General features: G+C 35.3%; 1 protein-coding gene and 1 pseudogene across 1 annotated transcript; one reads left to right on the top strand and one right to left on the bottom strand.

Moving 5' to 3' along the window:
- Positions 1-11,726: 11,726 nt before the first annotated feature.
- LOC122282330 lies at positions 11,727-12,152 on the top strand. Its single transcript, XM_043094290.1, has one exon. The coding sequence runs from the start codon at positions 11,727-11,729 to the stop codon at positions 12,150-12,152; it is 426 nt and encodes a 141-aa protein (XP_042950224.1).
- A 35-nt stretch (positions 12,153-12,187) lies between these two features.
- LOC122282329 lies at positions 12,188-23,090 on the bottom strand (annotated as a pseudogene).
- Positions 23,091-25,962: the final 2,872 nt, after the last annotated feature.

Below are 25,962 nucleotides of genomic sequence, written 5' to 3'. Positions count from 1 at the left end.
TGTTTCAAGTTTTCAACACTTCATGTGATCTCCTTCTCGCACCTAGGGTTTTCCTTACTATGACCCATTATAGCTTATGCATCTAAACATGTTAGTTCTGGATACCTTATGACCCATGTTGTGTCCATATGGATGAAAAAGTTATTAATTAACTCACTACCACTTGAAGTTAATTAACTCTCCACCATTAACACTTAATTTCAGTGAAGTTAATTAACCACTCTCTATACAAGAGTGAAACGTGAACGTACAAAACCAAAGGTCTCCTATCTCTCTATCCCTGTATATAATTTTCTAGAGCAATCATCTTGATCAACTTTGGATATTGAAAAGTAAAATTATTGAAGAGACTTTAGTAGCCCCCTAAGTGACCTAGAGGTCTAATCACAACGAAATGACGTGGGCTATAAGACGAGCAAAGATAAGAGTTTGTGAGAATTCTACTCCTTGAGATAATTCAAATTGACTTTATTTAAAAGCATATAATTGAGGATATGCCATGATTGTTATGTTTTAGACTTTTCATTAGAGGCTGCGGTATGACATATTTTAGATAAAATTATTTACATGAAAACATTCCTTATAGTGTCAGAAATATCCCCCTTAAATTTAGCTTCGTTGCATGTAAAGAGAGAAATCTAAAACTGTAATTTTAAAGTTCATGCTCAGACTGTGACTTCGAGCCAACTTTTAATGAACCAAATGTTAATTTTTGTAAATAAATCCCATATGGTTAGAAAGTTGGTTTCATGGACTTTAATTTAACATATCTACACTTAATTCGAACTTAATATGAGTAAGTTATGACCAATTGAAAATGAGTGGTCATAATTAGGGAAAACCAAAAATTTGGGTTATGGAAGAAGACGATAAACAATACTTTTTTACCAGTCCCACTCTCAACCATTAAGAGTGGAATCCACTCTTAAATTTCGAGTTGGTGTTTGCTCATGTTATATAAACACATATACATATTAAGATGACCAGACTTTGGGCTTGGACATTGGAAAACACCATGAGTGGCAGAGGTTATAAAGATTCTTTGATACAGTGAGTGAAACAGAGGCAAGATAGGCTTTTGAGCCAAAATGATGCCCACTTGCATAGGAGGCACGTGTTGCAGCTTCCAGTGTCCATTTTTTGTCACGTGTCGCACGTGTATTCTTGTGTTGTGTCTAAAATTGTTTCATATATTTTTTTTTTGTTGAGGTTGAGAGCTATTCATATATTTTTTAAATCATTTTGATTAATATATGTAAAATATAATAATAATAATTATTATTTTATGGACACTTGTCATATCTCCTCAAGTCCAAGTTTTCTGTTATATGAATATTTATATAGATTATTTATGGATGCATGTATTGAATTAATATTATTAAAAGCATATCCATATTGAATGTGTCACTAGATTTGATGACCTATTAAACCATTTTCACTAGTTGAAAATGTGAGTTCTCTATCCATTAAAACTCCATGCGTAACTTTATGATTGGATACTTGAGTTCATTATTATTTTTAATTAAAATGGACATAGTTGATATCGATAATTTGTTGTGCTCATGTGTAATATATATAGTTATTTTTATGTGAATAAATAATGTGAAGCTTAAGTATATCCATGACTTGGCATCCCTACTTATTTATTTATTTTTTGTATAAGATTTGTAGTAGGATTTTCTTGGAAATGTAATATTGGAAACGTAATTTTATTATTGAAGCCATGTATTTCACGTCTATCAATATACTTTAAGGTTACCTTAACATGATGTACCAAATTACTAATAAGGTTTTAGATTGAGCCTATGCGCAATGTGTTTAGCGTAATAATTATGGATTTTTCATATTTGATTAATGAATTACATGTGCATGAGTTTTGAATTTTTATTAAGACTGCTTTATAAATTTTATTCAAAATTAATTAGATATGATATTTTAACTTATATAGTGGGAAATGATTACTAGTTTTTTGCCAAATTTTTTATCTCACTATGTATGAATGAATATCATAGTCTAGTTAGATTTTGGAATAAAATTAAGTGTGTGCTAATGTCAATTCTACGCAACAAATGTAGTGATAATGATTGCTAAGAAAGTAGTTGCTAACCTTACTAAATAAGAGAAGTTGGATGAGACCAACTATAACATGTTACATAGGAAAATCCAATATCTACTTAATGAACAAGAGGTCTTAGAAAATCTGTCTCACCTTATGATACAACCTGAAGAACGGAATATTTGCCAACATCGTGCTTGGGCAAAGAAAGATTGGTGTGCATGATTTACCATGCTTAGCATCATGTACAATGATCTTATTAGGAAGTTTAAGAACTGCCCAAGATATGTGGACCCAGCTACTTATGAGGCGACATTTCTACTAAATTTTGTGCTCTCTCTTTGAGGTTTGAACAATATGTTATGGACTCTAAACATACCATGACTGAGCATTTGAGACTGATGTCTACCTTGATTCTTAATCTAAAGTCTGCTTGCAGTAATCTCATTAATGAACAAAAAGTTACCGTTGTGATGCAATCTTTGCCTGAGTCAACAAGGGGGCAAATGGAGATCAAGTTCATTTCGACACACAATGAGAATATTAAGACTTTTGCTTATATATCTCGCCATTTGGAGCTAGAGCCAGAGCACATAGATGCTCACCTTAGTAGTCTTCTTATTGCCTAAGTTGAAAAGCGCAAGGCATTTATGTCTAAATGCAAGCAATATGAGATATTTATTGGAGTGCAAATAGTCTTGTGCCAATAGATGAAAGCGTAGCAAAGCGCCGCAAAGGCAAGCACTTCTACGAAGACAAGTGTCCAAATTGAAGTGCTATAATTATGGAAAAGTTTGACACTTTTCTTGTGAGGAAATTGAAGCAAAGAAGGTATCCACTAAACATAACTCTCTCATTACTTATAATTGTTCTTATATTTTTGTTACTTACTCAACCACTGCATGCAGTGGCGGACTCACGTTGGTGAGGTGGGCTGAGCAGTGGTGACTCTGGGGTTTGGGCGTGAGGTTAGTGGCTTGTGGTTGTAGGCTTTGCGGGATAGGTCATGTTAATGCTCTAAAATCGCACAACAGGTTGAAAGAGGAGAAAGAGCCGTTCTTGGTACATTAAGGTGATACGGGCCTCAAATGGTGTGGTCTGGTGCCCTCGATAGTAGTCCGAGGCTGCTGTGCGGTGACATTGCGTACACTCATGGCGGTGAAAGGAAAATAAATGCAGAGATGGGCACACATTTATGTGGTTCGGTATAATGCCTACGTCCACAGGCGTTTGAGGAGAATGAAGTCTCATGGTCTCTCATTTCTCACTGTATAATGGTAATCTCGGGTGTATTTGCTAGAGGTGAACATCTGGGCTAGAGCCCTCTATCGCGAGGTTGAAGGAGGAGATGAAGAAGATAAAGTTGAAGCTGAGGAAGAAGAAAATGATCCCCTGAAGTTGTCTGGGCTTCTCCCCTTAAGATGACCCCCTATCCATTTGCCTCTTGACACCCCTTGCCTTGCCTTCTGACCCCCTACGCCCCATGCCTCCCTGACACCCCTGCTAATAGCCCACCCTACTCCCTGATTCCATGCGTCCAACCCTCTACCTACTACACCCCATGCCTCTTTACCCCTCTTGTCACTTTTTGTCCTCTAGAACCCAACCAGGTGGGTTAGGCATGGTCCTTTGGCCCTGGGATTTTACCCTCTCACAGGTCGTGAGGCATGTGAGGAGCGGTCGTTGGGCATTGGCCTTCGATGGGTGGAGGAAAATATGTAGTCTGAAGTGAGTGTTGTCTGGACATGCTCAATGGAGAGAGAGATGTGTGTGTGTGCACGCTGGGGGCCAGTGTGGGTTACTATTCACAGCGGCTTGAGAGGGGATGCTGCGACAATGTGTTGATTACCGAGAGAGAGGAAGGGAAACAAAGGAAGAGAGAGAGAGGTGTTAGGGTTGGGGCTCACAACTTCAGTGTTTATGGGTTGTGAATGGCGTTGGTGCTGTTGTGTGTTGCTATGCCGGTGGCTGGAGGCAGCATTGCCGACAGAGGAGGGAGAGGGAGAAAAGAGAGGATCTGAAACCAAGGAGGGAGAGGGAGAGAGAGAGAGAGAGAGAGAGAGAGAGAGAGAGTTGGTTGGTGACTTACGATGGGGTTGTGTGTGGTGCTGGCTGGTGACAATAGAGGCGAACGGTTGTGCAATGAGGAGAGGAGCTGAGGGATAAGGGAGACAGCTTAAGGGGGGGTGATGGCCAGAGGGAGGGGAGAGAGAGGATAGGGGAAAAAATTGAGGGAATTAGGGTTTCTAGAGAATTAATCCTCGCCCTACATCTTGGAGTCCCTAACCCAAATACAACAGTAGAGATTAAACATATAAAGAGAAATAAACTAAATAAATGATAGGAGGATGAAATAGAAATGCAATGGGACTAAATTTAAAATTTGACTTTTATTTTTTTTATCTAAAAATAGTAATCTTCATCATAAAATAAATTATGAGTTTAATAAACATTTCTAAGATAAATAGTCTTAATAAATAGAGTTTCTAACATAAAAATGAAATAATGAATATTAAACAATATTCTTAAAGAAATAAAAAATCATTTAAATAAAATACTTTGTTAAAACTATATTATTTTCGGGGTTTCAAAATATAAAAAGGCTTACTTGAAAATTATGCTTAGTTAAAAAATGCTAAAAATACCCCCATTTATAATAATTTTGGACACTTAACATATTTGGAATATCTTAAAAAACTTGGTTCAATTTAAAAATCATTTGCAATATTTAAAAACAACGATTTGAGATTTAAAATGTATAGACGAGACTTGTGACTAATTGAGAGAAAATGAGCGATTAGTCACACAAATGGGTTTCAGTCCGATCTCAGAGTCTGTAATTTTTTGATCGAATCAGACCGAATTAATATATATATATATATATATATTTAAATTATTTTATATAATAGTTATATAATTTAATTATATAATTTTCATCTAATCCATTATCATTGATCATATTAAATGTTAAATAATATATGCTATCAAATTAATAATGCATCATAAATCATATGATAATATGTGTTGATATATAGTATATTCATATATATTCTACTATTTACACTTAATTAAAGTAATTATCTAATTATTTTTAAATATCTAAGTTGGCATGAATAATCTATGTACAATGAAATTATTTTATATTCATTAACCATATATAAAATATTAGAATTTTAATTTTTAATAGAAGACATTATTAATAATTATGCATAATAAAGCAAAGTTTTTTAATACCATTCCGGTAATCGTTTTGGTTAAGGTACTTGAATGAAATATTTTGGTAATAATACCGTTTTGAATATTCTTTTGAAATAGTTTTTATATAGATAAATTAATTATATATGTATAAATTATATTTCAAAATAACATCAATGCAAGTCTTAAAAAGCTAAAACACATATTTATAAAACTCAATAATACTTCTAAGTTCTTAGTCCAATTATTAAAAAAAATAATCACCTATCATCGCAAAAAGGGGAGTAGGGATTTGATTTTCAGTTTTTGAGAAAACGGGATTAAGAAAATTAAGAAAATAGTATTTAGATATGGGAATTAGAGTGAAAATTACGAAAAATCAAAATTTTTACATTAATTATAAAAATACATTACTTTAGGCCGATACACCAAAAATTGGTTGGTATTGACTGAAACACACTGGTACGACCGATATTTAACCCAGTACGAAACACATACCTCTTCTATGCCTGTTACTGTTCTGGCATAGCAAATACTCGTCATACTGGTTAGTATGGTATGATTTTTAAAATTTTGCACTGAAGTCTAAGTTAGTAAGTAGTAATATCAATATTATAAATATAATTATAGTTAAATATTATTTTTAATGAGTTAGTTACATAATCTATATTAGTAATTCACTTAATTTTAATTTTAGTAATTTAAATAATTTTTTTATTAATTTATTTATAAAAAAAGATGAAATAAAATAAATAAAATAATTTTAGACTGAACGGACTGATAACTAATAGTTTGATCCAATTCACTTGGGTGATCCGGTATGAGAAAATGATGGATCCATCATCCCAATACGGGACCAATTTACCCCTGCTTAGTATCCCAGAGTACATTTTACAATTTACACCACTATATTTTAAATAATAGAAAATTGTTATAAATATATATTTAGTGGATAATCATGTAGACTACACCTTATTATGTTTATTGTACATGTGATAGTTTATTGTGTGTATAAATTAGTTGTTGTGCATGTAATAGTTTGTTGTGCATGTGAATTAGTTGTTGTGCATGTGATGGTTTGTTGTACGTGTGATTTGGTTGGCATAACAAACCACCATGGATTTGCCTATAAAAGGATGTCTTGAGGATCATTTATAAGACACAAAAATAGAAAAGTGGTGAATGATATTGAGTTCTTGAAGAGTTAAGTATATTGCAATCTCTCAATCTTCCTTCTTCTCTTTTGTAATCTTTCAATCATTTGCTACTTCTCGATGATCAAACTTGAGTACCTTCTCTGCTCTCTAGAGACAGAGTAAGGTTTCAGTGCCTTCTTGGCATCCCGTGGAGGTTTTTGGTCTCACATCTTGTGAGTTTAGTTCTGTCGAAAGTTTCTTTGTTCACTTGTCAAGCTGTAACAGTAGAAATGGAGGAGGAGGAACTAGCAAAACATTGGGAGAGGCTAAATCTCTCAACTGAAGAAAGTGCCTGCTTCCATGTTAAGCAGGAGGGGATCAAACATGGAGATGTGAAAGGGAAACACTGCATCGTAGGGAGAGCTCTAATAGAGAAGAGTGTCAACAGTGAACTACCATGTCCCAAATATGGCGGTTGGTGGGTTGGGTAAGATATAAGGAACTAGGTGACCAGTGTTTCTTGATTGAGTTCCAATATCTGGAGGACAAATAAGATGTTGAGTGGGAGACCCTGGCTCTTTGATTGAAGCCTGCTAACACTGCAAGAGTTGGATGGTTCAATGTCCATTAACAGCCTTAAATTTCGCTATGAGCCTTTTTGGGTGCAAATGCACAACCTCCCACTAGCAACAATGACAGAAGATATTGGCACTAAACTGGAGACATCTATAGGTCATGTTATTAGAGTGGAAACTGAGTCAGATGGACGTACATGGGGTCGATGCATGAGGGTTAGAGTTGCTATAGATCTTCACAAACCATTGCTGAGAGGTAAATGGATGATGGTTGATAACCAATGACATTGGATTTCATTTAAGTATGAGAGGTTACAAAGTTTTTGTTTCCAATGTGGGACTCTCTATCATAAAGGAAAGAACTGCATGAGACAAAGGTACGAGCAACATGAAGGAGAGAATCATCCACTACAATTTGGCTCTTGGCTTAGAGCCCAACCAATGCATACCAACATCTTTGATAGCCGTAAGTATGGTGGCTCCCATAGTGGCAACCACCACCAAAGGCAACAAGGAGGGAGTGGAATAGGCACAAAGGGAGAGTCAGTGTCGGGAAACCAGACTGCTGTGCATGAACATGCTTCGGATGTGCATGACTTGACAGGAGCGGGAAAGCTGGAACAAGACCCTTGAGTAGGTAAGACACAGAAGGAAGCAAGGAAGCCATCATCCAATGTGGACTTTACAACTATTAAGGTTGACTTTCCCAGTGGAGAAAGTCTTGCAAGTCAAGTCCCAACAGTGCAGCAAGTGTCATACCTCCAAGAGGCAGCCAGCCTGGAAGCTGATCCTTAAGACCAAGTCAATACACAAGCAAAAGGTATGGATCTGGACTCTGACACAAATAATACTCTGCATGGTGTAAAACAGATTATAACAACTCAGCAACGAGCAATACATGCTACAAAAACAAAACCAGAGGGAATTCAAACAGAACTAGGCATTTAGGAGGGACTAGTTACTAGCAAACAACATGTTGGTTCAGGTAAGGAAAATATCAGGAAGGATGAAAGCCCTATGGGCAGGAAATGAAAAAGGCTTGCACCAGATAGGGCTACCAGCACTGATCTGAACAATAGGAAGGCCTTAACAGAAATCTCTAATAAATCAATAACGATTCGTACAAGAGGGAGTCTCAAAAGACACATTGATGAGCAGGAACATGAGAAGAAAAAACAAAGGAGAAAGGTGGAACACAATGAAAATAAACAACCAATGGTAGAGGTTGGTATCCAGCCTTGCCATAATCCATGAGTCTCTTAACATGGAACTGTCGAGGGCTTGGGAACCCTCAGTCAGTTAGAATCCTTAGGAAACTTACTAAGGAAAAGAGCCCACTCTTAGTTTTCTTGGTGGAAACAAAGAGCAGGAAACAAAGACTTGAGGAAGTGAGGCTGCTTTTGAAGATGGATGGGTATTTTGCAGTCGATAGTGTTAACCTGAGTGGAGGAATTGCCCTTTTATGGAAGGAGGAATGGCAAGTCAGTGTCATTAGCTACACAAAATGGCACATAAGTGCATTGATAAAAGAGGAAGAGTCTAGCCATACATGGCAATTCACGGGCTTTTATGGACATCTTGTAACTGTAAAAAGGAAGAGCAGCTGGACTTTACTTGTAATGCTAAAAACTTCACCTCCCATTGCCTAGCTTTGTGCTGGAGATTTTAATGAAATCTTGCACCAAAAGGAAAAGGAAGGTGGAGCTAGAAGACCTTACAACTAGATAGAAGATTTCAGAAAAGCAGTAGAAACCTATGAACTCAGTGACATCCACTCTCAGGGCCCTCAATTTACTTGGTCAAACAACAGAAGTGGGAGGGAATTCACAAAAAAGCGCATAGATAGAGTAATGACAAACAAAGAGTGGAACCAGATGTTCAGCAATGCACCTGTAATGTACTAGTAGCAATAAAGTCAGACCACTCCCCATTACATGTTACAAAACAGAAGCCAAGCAATGGTAGAAAGAGGAAGGGGTATTGTTTTAGATATGAAGCAGCCTGGGATTTAAATGAAGAGTGCCAAAGAATTGTTGCAGAGGGGTGGAAGAATTTTAACATTGGTGGGAATGGTGCTGGAATTATGAGACATAAGCTGGAGTCATGCCAAAAGGGTCTACAAAAGTGGCAACAAAAAAGTAAGCTAGTTAACCACAAGGCCACCAAACAAGCCTTAGACTAGATTAGACACATCCAACAAACTGGTACTGGCTCACATATCCCTTCATTGATTCAATTACAGAAAGAAGTGGAAAACTCAATGGTTGTTGAGGAGCTAAAATGGCGTCAGAGGGCCAAGCAGCACTGGCTACAGTTTGGGGATAGAAACACACATTACTTCCACCTACATGCTTCTCAAAGAAGAAGGACAAATACTATCAAAAGTGTGGAGGACCCACAAGGGAGGACAGTTTATGAGTAGGAAGAAATAGGGGAGGTATTCACAGGTTACTTCTCTTCCCTCTTTAATTCATCTAGCCCATCTGGTTTTGAAGAATGTTTGGGGGTAATGAAGTCTAAAATGAGTGGTGAGATGAGACAATGGCTCAAGCACCCTTTCACCAAGGAAGAGATAAGAGAGTCAGCTTTCCAAATGAACCCCTTAGGATCTCTAGGTCTTGATGGGTTCCCTGCCCATTTTTTTCATAAACATTGGGAGGTGGTGGGTGAAGAAGTTTGTCAGTTTCTCTTCAGGTCCTCAATCATGATGGGTCTCTTCAAGAAGTTAATGACACTTATATATCACTCATTCCAAAAGTAAAAAATCCTAAGAAAGTTGGTGAATACAGACCTATTAGCCTTTGTAATGTAGTCTACAAAATTGTTTCTAAAACCATTGCCAATAGGTTGAAAGGAATACTGCCTAGACTCATCTCCTTGAATCAAAGTGCATTTGTGCCTAATAGACTCATTTCAGATAATGTTCTAGTTGCATATGAAGCCTTACACTCTATGAAGTCAAGGATGTCAGGAAAAAAAGGATGTATGGCCTTAAAACTAGACATGAGTAAGGCATATGATAGAGTAGAATGGAATTTTGTCAAAGCAGCCATGATAAAGATGGAATTTCCACTTCACTAGATTAATCTCATCCAATCCTGCCTCAACTCAGTTTCATACTCGATCCTGGTTAATGGGGAACCACAAAGGAAGTTTAGACCCTCTAGAGGCCTTAGACAAGGTGATCATGTGTCCCCTTACATCTTCATTATGTGTGCTGAAGCTCTCACTGCCTTATTGAATCAAGCAGAACAGTCTGGCTTGATAACACCTGCACCAATAGGAAGAGGCCCTATCTCAGTCAACCATCTTTTTTTCGCAGATGATAGCCTTCTTTTCTGTCAAGCAACCCCTTAAGAGCTCTTTACTGTGCTTTAACATCCTTACAACTTATGAGAAGGCCTTAGGCCAGGTGCTCAAAAAAGAAAAGTCCACCATTTTCTTTAGCAAAAATACCAAACAAGATGTTAAACACCAGATTCTGAGGCTGGCAGGGGTCAACTTTTGTAGCAATTTTGAAAGGTATCTGGGGTTACCAGCACTTGTGGGCAGAAAAAAAGTTTCAGAATTCCATAACCTTGTGGATAGAACGTGAGCCCGTGTGACTAATTGGAAATCAAAATTCCTATCTACAGCAGGAAAAGTTCTCCTCAAAGCAGTATTACAAGCCATACCTACCTATTTCATGGGCATCTTTCTACTTCCAAGTTCAATAACAAGAAGGTTGAATCAACCAATCAAGAAGTGCTAGTGGGGCTACAATGAGGAAACCTCAAAGATTCAATAGGTCAAATGGAAACAGATTAGTCATAGCAAAGAGAGTGGAGGACTTGGCTTTAGAGATTTTAAGAGTTTCAACTTAGCTCACTCTCAAAACAAGGGTGGAGAATCCTTGAGAATCCAACATCTCTAGCTGCAAGGATCCTCAAACAAAAGTACTTTAGTAAGGCTAACCTGTTAGAGGCAGAATTGGGGTCAAGACCATCTTTTGCTTGGAGAGGCATCCATGCAGGTTTGGAAGTACTTAAAAAAGGCCTCCTATGGAGGGTAGGGAATGGAAATAAGGTAAACATATGGAATGATGGTTGGGTTCCCTCTCTCCCTGCATACCAGATAGTGTCACATCAACCAGCTGAGTGCTGGTGTGAACAGGTAAGTGATCTCATTGATGCACAACTCAAAAACTAGAAGGACCCACTCCTACAGCAGCTATTCTCAACAAGGGAGATTGAAGCTATCAAAGTCATTTCAATTAGCATAGGAGGGAGAGAAGACAGGCTGGTGTGGCCATATACTACTAATGGACAATACTCAGTGAAGAGTGGAAACCATTTCCATCAACAGTTGGAGGGTGAGTTGGAAGGAGAGCCATCAAGTAGAGTTCGGGACAAGTAAGTGTGGAAGAGCATTTGGAAGATGAGTGTCCCCCCAAATTTCAAGATGTTAGTGTGGAGAGCCTGTAGTAAAGCACTACCAACCATGGAAAACTTAAAAAGAAGTAAGGTTGTTGATGATAGCTCATGTTTTGTTTGTAAACAAGCACCTGAGACCTCAAGCCATGCCTTGTGGAGTTGCACTGCTACACAGGATGTTTGGAACTAGAGCAGCAAGAATATCCAAAAAATGTCGTGCCAGAGTGATCTCATTTTTTATGTGTGGTCACTCCTTGTAGAGTCTTTAGATAATGCAGAGCTGGAATAGAGTGTTGTCATCTTGAAAGAAATCTGGACCAGGGGGAATGAAGCCCTACATGGAAAAGCTTTCATGCACCCTACAAGAGTGTTCCAGAGGGCAATAGAGGAGTTCACTGCTCACAAAGAGTCTCTCACATCATCAAGAGGAGACCATGAGAAGGCACCAGTAGTCATCCAAAGGTGGAAGAAGCCTGAGAAGAACTGGTTCAAACTTAATTGGGATGCAACAGCCAAAGAAAAGGAGGGGCGCATTGGCATAGGTGTAATTGTCAGAGATTTTCAAGGACAAATTATAGGTACCCTCCGTGCCCAAAGGCCTCTCAAAGGTTGTTCCTCGGATGCTGAAGCTTATGGACTACTTGTGGCTACAATTTTTTGCAAAGAACTTGGTCTGGAACATGTCTGTCTAGAGGGTGATTCAAAGCATGTAGTGGACTTGTTGTTAAGCGAAGGTCTGGACTGGAGCTTGGGAGGCTGCCTGGTTGAAGATGCATGACAAGTGCTAAACTCAAGCATCAAGTGGATAGCTTCTCACATCAAGACAGAAGCAAACAAGGCTGCCCACCAATTAGCAAAAGCTGCTTTTGAAGAATCTGAAGATATCTATGACATTGAAACATGTCCTCATTGTATTAAGTCTGTTGTGGTTTCAGAGTTGGTGTAATCTCTTGTCTCTATGCTTATTCTACCATAGAGTGTGATGTTGATTATGATACCGTGATTAATGAGATTAGCTTTTTCAAAAAAAAAAAAAAAATCATTTGCTACTTCTCTTTAGTTTTATAAAATATTATCGGCACGAGACTCTAGCTAGCAGTAGTATTTTTTAAATTTCTAATCTCTAGTAAGATATATTATGCATATGGTCAGTTATACCACTTGATTATTATTATTTGTGGTGAATTAATATTTCATAGTTTACATACAAGTTATATCTGTGGTAAATTAATATTCCCATAGTTTATATACCAGTTATATATTTAATATATTTGTTATAAAAAATGTCAAATCTTTCAAAATTAGAATTTGTTGATCTTGATATTTCTAGCAATAATTACTTATCTTAGATCTTGGATACTGAGATCTATCTTGATGCAATGAACTATTGGAAATACCATCCAAGAAGGAAATGAATCGTCCATGCAGGATTGTGCCAAAATAATGATTTTTTTTTTCGCCATAATTTACATGAAGAATTGAAAACTGAGTATCTTACTATAAAATATCTCTTGATTCTGTAGAACAGCTTGAGGGAGAGATACGTCTATACTTGGATGCACCTGAGGTTGCAAGATTTTAAAACAGTGTCTAAATACAATTATGCAATTTTTAAAATAAATTCAAAGCTGAAATTATGTTGAGAGAAAGTCATTGATGAGAGAATATGTTAGAAAAAACATATACCACATTTCATATATCAAATGCATTCTTGCAGCAGCAATATCGAGAGCGTAAATTCACAAGATATTTTGAAATAATATTTTTTTATTAGTGGCTGAACAAAACAATGAGTTTTTACTAAAAAAAATCATCAATCTCGTCCAATTAGTTCTATTCCATTCCCTGAAGCAAATAGAACCTCATTTTATAATCATTAAAGAAATCTCAGACAAGGACAGGGTCGTGGATGTGGTAGGAAAAGTTATAAGAATCAAGGATACCGTACTCAATATTACTCAAAGAAGAACTTTGTATACTATCGAAAGTGGAACAACACTGAGACAAAACATGATGAAAATAAAGGCTTACAGAATAAGCCTACAAAGAAATATGAAGATAAATGTTATAGATGTGGTATGAATGGACAATGGCTACTTACCTGTCGTACACTAAAACATTTGGTAAACCAATACTAGGCCTCCATTAAAAAAAATGAAAATGGGGTCGAAATGAATTTCTCTGATCACAAAAATCTAGTAGATCAAAGTTTATACTCCAAATGGAATGGATCTTATCCACCTAGATGATTATGATTTCTTTGTAAATTGATCAATTGTAATCTCCCTTTAAATTAATAAAGTTTTATATGTGTTTTTGTTTTTATAAAGGAGCATGGGTTTTACTGATGAATTGATCAATTTAAAGAAAATTAATAGAGATTGTATGTCTTGTAGACAATTATACCACACATACAATTCTTAAAAATAAGAAATATTTTCAATGTTTAACATTGAATAGAGCTAATGTCAATACCATATTCGATTCTTAGAATTTAATTAAAGGCTTCGAAAGAGCAAATATAATGTTACCAAAAGGAACAAAATTTTGTATCGACAATGTTTTGTATTCTTTAAAATCTAAAAGAAATTTACTAAGTTTTAAAGATATTCGTCGTAATGGTTATTATGTTGAAACTATCAACGAAGGCAATAATAAATACTTCTATGATTTCTGGCCAGAAATTCCTCTTAGAAAAACTGTCAACTTTCTCTTTAAGATTATATTATACAACTATTGAATCAAATATTATGATGCATCAGAAGTGTTATAATTCAAAATATTTTTGTTATTTTCATGATTAACTTGATCATCCGAAATCAAATATGATAAATCAAATAATTTTCATATGAACATCCATTAAAAAACTAGAAGATTCTTTTACTATAAAGTCTTCCAGCCATGAGGGGAAGAAAAATTGTTTAAAACATCAAAACAAATAAGATGAAATAATTCGACATCATCTTGACTATCATATAAATTTATGTGAACTGGAAGTTCAAATGATCATTTATTGTAAATTAATTGATAGATGCAAGAAGATAAAAAAGTCTCATATTCTATCTACTAATACCCCAGCGAGGATTAAGTTCGTTTAGGACAATTAAGAAATTTAATAGTAAAATGAACATAAGACATGCCTGAAAGCGTGAGAGGCTTATTGATATAAAAGATAAAATATCCCCAAAGAGAAAAGCATAAAGAAAAGATATCAGTACCCCTAAAGAGGCTATACCCACAATATAGGCAATAAAAATTATAAGATTTATCCAAACTTTCTGTACAAAATTCTTTTAAAATAAAATCTTCTAAAGAGAAAACTCCTAAAGAGGAAAAGGTACATAAAATAACAAATTTCGATATATTATACAAATACGAGAGAATTATTTGATAGAAATAAGAATTATTGTCGACAATATATTTTCATTTGATGTCACCAGAAGTGATAATAAAAAATAAATAAAGAAGCTGTTGAAAAATATCGACTTAGAAATATTTAACAAAATAGAAAAAAACAATTCCTACAGAATTGATTTCACTAGTAAAATGTGATATATATGGACCTATAGTCCAAACACCTAATGGGTGATGCTTGTTGAATATTAGTGGATATTTGTAAAAAAGAAATAAAAAATGTGATATATAAATCACAAGTCGGTTTCTCGCAAAAATCATATATTGATATGCCCATGAAGTGGATAAAATTACATTAAGATTTTTATTAGCTTGATAGTTATAAAGAGTTTGGGTACACATGATTAACTATATATTTATATAGATTACTAGATATGAAATGTATGAAGTATATAGTCCCAAAATATTTATTTTATTAAGTTTAAAAAATCTTTATATGATCAAAAGAAATTCAAACACATGTGGAACAAACTGTTCGAGAATAATCCAATTGTCCATATATTTTCAATAACTAGATTAACTTTTATTATAGTCTATATAGATGATTTAAATGTCATTGATACTCTAGAAGAACTCATGAAAGTTGCACATATTTGAAATCTAAATGAGAAACCCTTTAGGCTTTGAGGGGGAGATGAATAAAATTATTTGTTTTGAAATATCATTTCTTAAATATAATTTTTATTTTAGATTCATCTTACAGTTGTATAAGAAATGGTGTATAATTAAAAGAGAAATAGAATGGAGCACACAAAACATCTACCAGAAGATAGAAACACAATGTAAATTTTATGGAATATTATTTTATTATCCCAAAACAAATTTACAAAAATTTGAGGCTCTTCTCCTCATTCTTTAAACAATCTTGCTCTTTATAGATTTGTATGACATACCTATCTAAAGGAGTAGGCAATCGGAAAGAAGAGTCAAACAAGACTTTTAAATTCTTATTCTCTTATTTTATTGCTCATACCTTCATGTTGGACTCATGAAGAAATTGTTGAATGATATAAATTTTCTCATTGAGTTTGTCAATCTCACAAGTTTTAGATTGTAGTGGTCGAGAAAATACGACAATGGTTAATGAGTATCGGGTACCGAGACTCATAAGCTCATAAATAGCATCATCATCTAACTTATTAGTCAGATCATTTTTAGATTACATTATAACACCTATGGCAGATGCGTAAACAACTTGTGATCAAGGTATAGAATGCCTCATATATTGATCATGAAAAGATTGCTAAGCTATTGCAAAAGAAATTGCAGAGTAAGAATGCAAATTGATTACATAAAAATGAAGAAAATGAAATACGAATGAAGATGAGTTGAATACTTCTTTTATAGAGAAAATCATGAAAGCAAGACAAAATTATATATCTTGATACAAGATAGCTAAACACAGATAGCCTGCAGTCATTTACTAGACTGACAAAATTAAATGTGGCTTGCCCATACTTTCTAAGACATTGGACTTCTTTAGATATCCATGGCCAAATTAAATGCAGCTTGTCCGTACTTTCTAAGATGTTGGACTTTTTCAGATATCTGCCACTGCTGATCCTGTATTTGAGCCCCACCTCTTTCCAGATTCTCTATATAGTGTTGAAGATCACGAGCATATCATTCTGCAAACTGTTTTAGCTCCTTATTCTTTTGTTTTAGCTTCTTGTTCTTATGGCTCTTCACAAAGAGCATCTGACTCAACTTAGATATTTGATTATTGAGTTGGTTGACCTCATTCACCCTCGCTAATAACCTTTGAGACATGATCATAACAGAGGCAACTTATTGAGCACTAAGAAATTTTGATTCTGCAATAACATTAGAATCAAACCAGGTGTAGAAAAATGCATTTCTACTCCTATTATAAGATTAACATCCTCAAGAGAGTAAATTGAGGGCTGAGGCACGAATAGTTCTTGATTCAAATCTGGAACATTGACGGAAGGAAACTGTCTAGCCATAACATTGTTATGGATAAACAAAGACAAGATTAAGAAACAATGTGATAATTTCTTTTGATGGGTTCTTGAAACAAGTTCTCAACGGGTTTAGATTCTTCATCCATTGATTTGATTTAGCTTTCTTGGGAGAATTTTTCAAATTGATTGTGGGTTCAAGAGATTCTAATTTTGTGAGTTCATATCATCTTTTCTCGTGAATATCCTTCTCCCGTGAGTTTCTGATGAGAAATGATGATCATTTAAATAGAAATCTAGAGTTTTTCAAAATCTTCATAACGTCTCTATTGACACATCGTCTCTAACAAATAAATTTGAATCTCTCTACAAGAGACAAATAGAGCTAGCCTCATAGCCCTGTGACACATTTGAATATCTCTATAAGAGATAAGAGATGTAGCCTTATAGCTCTGTGATACTTGTCTAGTTTGAACAGTTCTAGAAGGGTAATGAATATCTTGCGGTGCTTATCTGGCCTAAACGGCTCCAGAAGAATAGTGAATATATTTTGCCAAACTATGTTATACACAAGAATTCTAGAAGAGCACAACTCTAAAAGAGTAGTGAATTTAATGTTAAAACTATCTTAAATTAATATGGCGAGTTTGTTCGTCAAAACTTTACCATCTACATCATTTAAAGAGTTGGTATTCAATATTTGAAATACATCAACGCAAGGCTCTTTAACTATAAAGACATTGAAGCTCTACATATATTTGAGGGAAAGAAAATAATAAGATGGATTGTACTTTTTTTCTTTCGTTAAGGTTTTATCCTACTGAATTTTCTTTGTCAAGGTTTTAATGAGGCAATTCTAAAGTATTTAAAGACACGTTAGAATGTTGTACTTGTTTTCCTTTACCACAAGTTTTTCCCATTGGTTTTTTTGGCAAAGTTTTAATGAGACATAATCTTTGTGTATGATCATCTAAGGGTGAGTGTTATAAATACATATATTTGATGGATGACCATATAAACTACACCTTATTGGGTTTGTTGTACATGTAAATTGGTTGTTGTGCATGTGACTTGGTTGGCACAACAAACCACCATGGAGGTGCCCTTAGGGTTAGTTTGGGTAACAGACATATCTCAGATTTTTTAGGTGAGTTCGTACGGTTGAAGTGTTTTCATCCCCCAAACACTTTAAACATACTCAAACACACTTCAACTAATGTTCCTATTACTGTAGCCTAAATTCTACTTTCTTTTGAAATAACTTTTTTCATCAACCATTCTCTCTCTCCCTTTTTGTCGACAACCATCACCCTCATCTTCCCCAAGCCACACCTTTCTCCAATCGGATCTTTCTACAACAATTTGAGCGGACCTCTATAGCAATTTGAGGGGACCTCTTGCTTCGTTTGAGTAGCTTGACCTCTCTCTCTCTCTCTCTCTCTCTCTCTCTCTCTCTCTCTCTCTCTCTTTGTGGTTGCAGCTCCCGGTCTTACATCTCTCTCTCCCTCTCCCTCTCCCTTTCTCTAGCCAAGTCTGCAACGTCCAAGGGTTAAAATGCAAAATCAATAGACAACTGTGGAAGCAGTGACTCTCCTCAGTGCCGGGTGCTATCATAGGTGTCGTACGTGGGTGATTGATGTTGTGGTCAAAATTGCACCGTAGCTGGTTGAGAAGATTCGGATTCGAGATCTTCACACAGCGAACCTATGCCCCTATGATCTGATTACAGTTGAACCCTCCATTATAAAACAACCATGCAGAAAGGCAGAATACAGATGAGATCCACTTCTGTCATTCACCTTCGTATTGCGTCCAGACACCCAACACTTGCAGTGACCATGTTCGCCATCACAAGGCCGAGAATGGTAAGCACAAATCAACTCCACTTTTTTTGAATAATTTGTTCATTATTCTTGCATGTTTGTGAAGAATATCGTGGTACAAAATAACTAATAGCATATAAATCAACATCCTGATCTTGTTCTATGCTGATGGATGATTTGCGTATATACTGGGTTCTGCATGATGAAGAACCTCATTTTGATTAGATCACAAACAGACCATACACACCTATTTTGAGAATTGAATGTGGATGCATATTACTGAATATTTTGCACAGTGAGCATAAGCACATATCTTCTTTGTTCCAGAAAAGCTTGTTGACAGAATGTTATTTCCCATTAATCGGTGCCAAAGAAAAGCATTGGTATGAAGAATGCAGAGTATCAGATTCATTGCTCAGTAGTTTTTCTTATTTTTTAAATCATTTTCTAATTAGTTCTTATCATTATAAATGGGAATAACGATAGTGTAAAGCCAAATATGATAAATGATGAGATTTGCAACAAAATTTTAATCTTACTTCTACATCAAGATTATTTGTGATGCTCTAGTATGAAATAGTTTCAAGAATCTATGTTATAGCTTCAGGTACACCCATGCAAAAGTTAATAATTAAATTGAAAGAAGAAAAACATTGTAGATGATATTAAATTTAAGGTTTCAGATTTGTGGATTTGGAGTCTGACATGTTAGGGCTGAAAAAACTCTAACCTGTAGTAATCGAGGTTTGATTCAAAGGTGGTGGTGTTGAGTAAACCATAGTTTCCACCAATCAATGTCTGTCTGCAGTAAGTTTTTGTGTCATGAGCATATGTCATTCCAAGCTGATCCAAATACCTGATTATTGCATCCAAAAAAACATTATCATAGCTAGAATTGATAAGAAAACCTAATACTTTAATTGTTGAGTGTAGCTAAATTACTAGAAACTAAACACAAATGCATTTGTGACAACATTATGGCCACTGTTGTAAGCCCCTCTCGACTCACCAACCCATGCATTTGCTAAAGTTACAGAACTCTTGAGGATTTTATGGAGACTTCTAAATGTATTAGCCTCACCATCAAGATAGGATGGGTTAAGAATCTTTTCAACAAGGTGCGTATCAACTCTTGTAATTTCATGTAATCTATTAGAGAGACTCAGAACTGAAATAAGACTCAAAAATTAGTTTGCTCAACCCAAGATACCTAGCCCCAAATTATATATATGGTGGGAGACAACATCCAAAGATTTGGTCGTCTTAGCAATGAATTTTTGAAACCAGTTTGCATCAAAGAAGCTTCCAGGTGCTATGATTAGTGGCTTAGGTTCGATCTCCTTGTAAATGTTTTGGACTATGCTTTGCAAAGCAATAGTGTCCAAGGCATATTGATCTATTGCAATTCTCGTGCCGACTCCACTCCTTGACAACTCATTTCCGAACAGTAAAGAGTTTAATTTTTTCTTCATAAATGATTGACAGAAAACGTACCAAGGACAATTCCATGATTAGAATTAAACTTGGAAGATTATGAGTGAAGAAATGCAGGGTACCAAACAGACCTCAGAAATATGATTTCATAACATCATATTATGTCAGCAACGAATGGAGTTTGTTTTTTTTTTGGTGTAGTTTTAAGATCTTGCATGGAGTTTGTAGGATAAGAAAGTGTTTTTGAAGATGGACTTAGCATATTAATGTAACAATAACAAGAAATATTTTTCTTAGCCAGCTCCCAACCATGAATAGTGTAGTTCTTTCTAACAGTATAACGGATGAAAGATTTAGCATTTGTATAGTTCCAATCTCCCTCGGCAGATACATCAAAATTTATGGATCGTCCATTAAGAGCGTTTAACCCGAAAACGATTTTAGCCCTGAAATAAACCATGAAATCTTTAGGCAGTTTCACAATAGTAGGCAGAGATTAACTTATCATGGTAAACAAGAAAGAAAAACCCTTGTTACCCAGCTTTCTCGAGAAGAGTGTTTAATCCCATCTATGCATGGGTAAGCAACCTTGAGTGAAACCAAACATCTCTGAAGTATTTTTAACAAAAGGAATACAAGGTTGGTGATTATCTTCGGTACCATATATGACCTTATCTTGCAAACCGCCACCTAGTCCTAAGTTTCAAGGGGGAAAAGGCTGCAGCAGTGCCTTACTAGTAATTGGCACCACCATAAATTGCTTTAGTAAGGGAAATAGGAGTAATATAAGACAAAAGATATATTGAAAGTGAGGAGTATTGAAATCTTGACAATAGTTACACTGATTTCAAGTCTTATTTCCTACTTAAGAAAAGTTATTTATTTTGGATTTTGTTATTCTTTGAGTTGATGGGGCCTTGTTATTTTGTAAATCAGCTCTACATTATTTGATTGGTATTGATATGTTGACAAATTTTAGATTATGCAGACATTGGGGCTAATAGGTGGGCAGTTGTAGTTTGGTTGATGTATGAAATTATTAGGTTTGCCTTATAAGGCTAGAACTCTACTTTAAATTTAATTTGGAAGAAGATATATTTCAGTTTGTTATGAAACTCCATCATTTTTCCTCTCTTTACTTCTCATATTGCATAAAAAAGACAACAGCAACACGGTTTCAACTTCTGAGATTTTCTGCAACATATTCTGTCACGATGTCTGCCAACTTCATTTGTTCTTAGGTTTTTCATCTAATACTTGCTTAGATAAGTGTATAACCAACCAATGCGAAGTTAGAAATAAGTAAAATTCGAGCAACCTACAGCTTGATGGGGTGACACCTAACATGATTTTCTGGCATTTATGCTCTCTTTGGTCTAGGAGTGCGAAGTTTCTGTAGTAAATTTAGCTTTCCTTTTCTCTCCCTAAGTTCCTTTTTTAATTTAGTTAAACCCTTCATTTTTGTGTGTCAAGTCCTTAGAAATCAGTGTCTAGTTGTGAGTTATCTTCCCAAACTAATAACTCAAGTAAACAACCAAAGATTTCACTCAAACTAGTAAGTTTTCCTCTTTCAATTTCTGGCTTACCGAGAGATGCATAATTTAAAAGGCTGTTTTTATGCCATGTCTACACAAAAATGACGCTTCTTTCGAATTTTTCTTCAATACTAGAACAATGTTAATTGTGTTGTTGGGCTTAAGGTTAAAAGAAAGAATTTTTGAAGCAAGAATACAACCAATTTGCTAGCTGTACACGTAAGTGCAGATTTTTTCTCCCAAACATTCTGTTTTAGTTCAAATTAGCCCATTTTTGTGAGTCAAGTCCTTAGAAATTTTTCTTCAACAATAGTATCCTTTGCTTGTGTTGTTAGGCTTATGGTTAAAGGAAATGATTTTTGAAACAAGAATACAACCAACTTCCTGGTTATACACGTCAGTGCAGAAATTTTCTGATATGCATTCTGTTTTACTTCAAATCAACCCATTTACGTTTCTATCTTCAATTTCATCTTTCATTGGACTAAAATTACTTCTTTGTGTGATCAACTACTGAAAATCAAGGGCAAAACCAGCCATACACTATTTTCCTTTGAGTTTTCTATGGGACTACCAAACCAACAATTCCCCTGCCCATGATGGTAATCTATCAACCATGCATTTTCTATGGCATAAATTTTTTATTCCCCTGAACATTTCCTTTCATATTTTTAAAAAAATTATATATTAACATCTTTTATATCTACTATGTAAATGTCGTGTTATTTAAATTGCAAGAGAGTTTCCGTTATTTAATTATATATTAACATCTTGTGCTTATCCTATGTCCTAAATTGAACAAGTGACTGTTTAGCACATTGCCAGCAATAAAATATACTTAAAATCACCACATACAATACCAGTCCACATTGTTGATATAACCAATGCATTTAAATAATATGTCAAGAAGAAAAGGAAAGAAATATAATAAAGAAGAGAGTGCCAAAGTTACGGTTGATGTGATTATCTTACTTGTATTATCTACTATACCTGCATGTTTGTTTTATTTGGATTATATTATATTAGTTTATTAGTTTATTATCTAATAAAAATCTAATATTATATTATATTAGTTTATTATCTAATAAAAATAATTACTAAACTTGGGAAGAAGACAATTGATGCAGCACAAATAAGAGGGAAAATTACTCGCTTGCAACAAAGGCAATGACTGTTCACTGATCTCATGGGTTAAATAGGAATGGGTTGAAACCTAGAAACGAAAACTGTAATTACCACTGAGGAGCATTGGGCTAATGCAATACGGGTAAACTACATTTAGTTTTCATAATTTAATTTCTCGACATTATTTATTAGTGTTGTTGAGGATTTCATTCCAAATGCATATTGTATGCATGCCTTCTAATAAATTTTGCTTATGTTAGGTGCAAAGCAAATGGAGGAAGTTCAAGACGAATGAATGTCAAGATTAAAATCTTCTCTGTACGATTTTCGATCAGTCTATGGCCACAGGGGTCCTTCATTATGCCTCAACACAAGAACCCCCCACCTGTGAGGAGGAAGACCGCCTTGAGGAGGAGCTGAGGGCATGAGGCCCTATACTGGGAACTGCCACGGATGTGCCCATTGACTTAGATGAGGTGGACATAGATATGGATGGCCTGGCCCGTAGACAGGCAGGGAGTACTTGCCGCCGTAGAAGGGAGCCGCTCCAGGGTGGCATTTCCCTAGAACTTAGCAAAGCTCTGGAAGTTATGGTCGCCAATGCCACCGCAAGAGCTGAGCTAGACAAGAAGATGTTCGATGAGCATTGTAGTAGAAAGCGTAGTAAAGGAGAAGAAGGATTCAATCAGATTGCATCCATTTTATCATCTTCTATGGCAACTAAATGCGTTAAGTTTCTAAATGACATCAACCCACCCCTGCTATGGATCATTATGGACGAGTAGTAGGGATTTTGATGAATAACGATGCGCAGGAGTTCTTCCTTGAAATGCCACCGGACCGCAAAATTAGTTGGATCCACGGGTTGCAGTGATGTAACGTAGGGCAATGCTACATTGAGTTTATCTAGTTTAGTATTTAGTTTATCTATGTTTACATTTGATGCGGCCCATTTATGCTTTTATTTACATTCTTCTATGGTTGATGACATTTTCTATTGTGAGATTATTTGTATAATTTGGTAACGATTTAATTCATTTTGCATATTATTTAAATTGCAACTTATTATATATTATTGTCTTTATATTATTTTTGTGCCACCATATAATTTACAAGTTATATATTAGACGGCTCATGTGCACTAGGATAATAAATATTTTATTGGATATTCATTACAATACTAAGGACACGCTTATTTTGAAATAATGATTGCCATGGCAAAGTGTTCTTAACCTAATTATTTGATATAGCGCAGTATGGAAAGAGAAAGTAGTTCAAATAATGAGCCCCAGGTGAAGGCCAACAACACGACTGAAGGTGTATCGAGTAGTGACTTTGATCAAACGTGGGATGAATACCAAGAATGGAGGAGGCAAGATAACACATATTTGGATCACATGGCCATTCTATTGGCTGCCGTAGAAGAGGAGGAATCTATAGGGTAAGTGGTTGAGAGAATGTCGCAGCATAACATTGGCTTACGCAGACGAGAGTATATAGTCGCAATCCTCAATGGGCATTCCAAGAATTGTAGAAATATGTTCTGGATGGAAGTTTATGCATTCCAAGCGTTATGCAATATATTACGCACAGATGCAATTTTGGAATTGACGAGAGAGGTTTCCGTAAAGGAAGCTGTTGCAATGTTTGCATTTACCGTCAGACATGGGACAGTTCAGCGAGTCACAGGTGACTGTTTTAACATTCGAGTAAAATTGTTAATCGACATGTCGGCGCAATGATGTGAGCACTATGTCGCCTTGCACCTCAGGTGATTGCACCTACACATGTCGTTGGCGTGGCGCCTTATATTGAAGGCAATCCCAGACATTATTCATGGTTTGAGGTAAAAAAAAATTCATACTCTGAGTCAAGGAAAGCGAGATGCGGTTGACATGTTATAGTGTAGAAATGTTATGAAGCAATTGACAGGACTTATATTGACGCATGGCGCCTGCCGAGGCAACTAATGCGTATATATCTCAGCATCACTGAGTTAACTAAAATGTGTTGGCAGCCTGTGATGTTGATATGAGATTCGCGTTCATATACGCTGGGTGGGAGGGCACTGCCCATGATGCGCGCATATTTATGGATGCGTTGACTCGTCTAGAGATTACTGTTCCATGGCCTCCGAGGATAAATATTATTTATTAATTATTTCCTGGATGGCTAATATTTCATAAACATTATGGATGCTTTTAATATTTTTTAGGTTATTATTACTTAGTAGATTCTGTCTATCCATGCACTCAGGGATTTGCCCCTATATCCTAGGGTGTGATATCACAGATCTGAACGTCACAGCAACCGTTCATTCCATGGATATCAAGATTATTTGAATTATCGACATTCTTCTCTCTGAAAAGTTATTGAGCGGAGTTTCGATGTGTTGAAAAAACGATTTCGAATTTTGCGATCAATGAACCTATACAAGCCAACAAAGCAACGATATATTTTTGTAGCATGTTGTGTCATACACAACATTATTCGCACAATTACACCTAATGATCGCATTTTCCGTCAATTTAGCAATTCAAATCATTATGAAGGTTAGGCAAATGTAGATAACCCGGATCATATATTGCATACTCCTGACATGTCATCTGGGGCGGCACAAGCCATGACTGCAATCAGGAAATCTATTGCACAACCTATGTGGGCACATAGGAGTGCGAATTGATAGTTGTAATATTTTTCATTGTATTGTATGACGCTTTTTGTACGTGTCGAACATGTTTTGAAAATTGGAAGCTTTGTGTCGTAATATAAATGTAATTTTTATTACTAATTCAATGTCTAAAATTAATGAGAAATGCAACTGATGTTGAAGTTGGGTGAAAAGTTATGTAAAAGCTCGAATATTGACTTTTATAACTTTTATGAGAACATTGGTAGTAAAAAAATTGATAATGGGTGGAGCATGAGAATATCGTCTTGATAATTGAAATAAATTGAATTTTTTACGAGTATTTTTAATTAAAAACATTCCCGAACCTTATTTAAAATGAACAACTTGTTGACAATTGATTGAAAAATTTTAATTAAATAATTATTGGTGTGGAAAAAAATATTTATTAGAAAAAAATATTTATTATAATTTACATATATTTAATTAATAAAGTTTATCCATGTGAAAATAAAATGAAATAACTCACCTCTAGATTGTGATCATAATATATAACCATAGTTGGGAACAAAATGGAGATATAAGAATGATTTGTAGGAAAAATAAGTTGGTATTATATATTTTATTAAAAAAATTATTTAAATAAATTTTTCTAAAAAAACTTGAGAAAAATTAATTTTTAAAGGTGTTAGGAATCATTTATAAC

The sequence above is a fragment of the Carya illinoinensis genome, chromosome 11, assembly GCF_018687715.1.
Source record: "Carya illinoinensis cultivar Pawnee chromosome 11, C.illinoinensisPawnee_v1, whole genome shotgun sequence".
Taxonomy (NCBI): domain Eukaryota; kingdom Viridiplantae; phylum Streptophyta; class Magnoliopsida; order Fagales; family Juglandaceae; genus Carya; species Carya illinoinensis.
This window is presented reverse-complemented; position numbering and strand designations above follow the sequence as displayed.

What these genes read in the sequence shown, in the direction of transcription:
- LOC122282330 (XM_043094290.1), top strand. Translation starts at nt 11,727, where the DNA reads ATGCACCCTACAAGAGTGTTCCAGAGGGCAATAGAGGAGTTCACTGCT.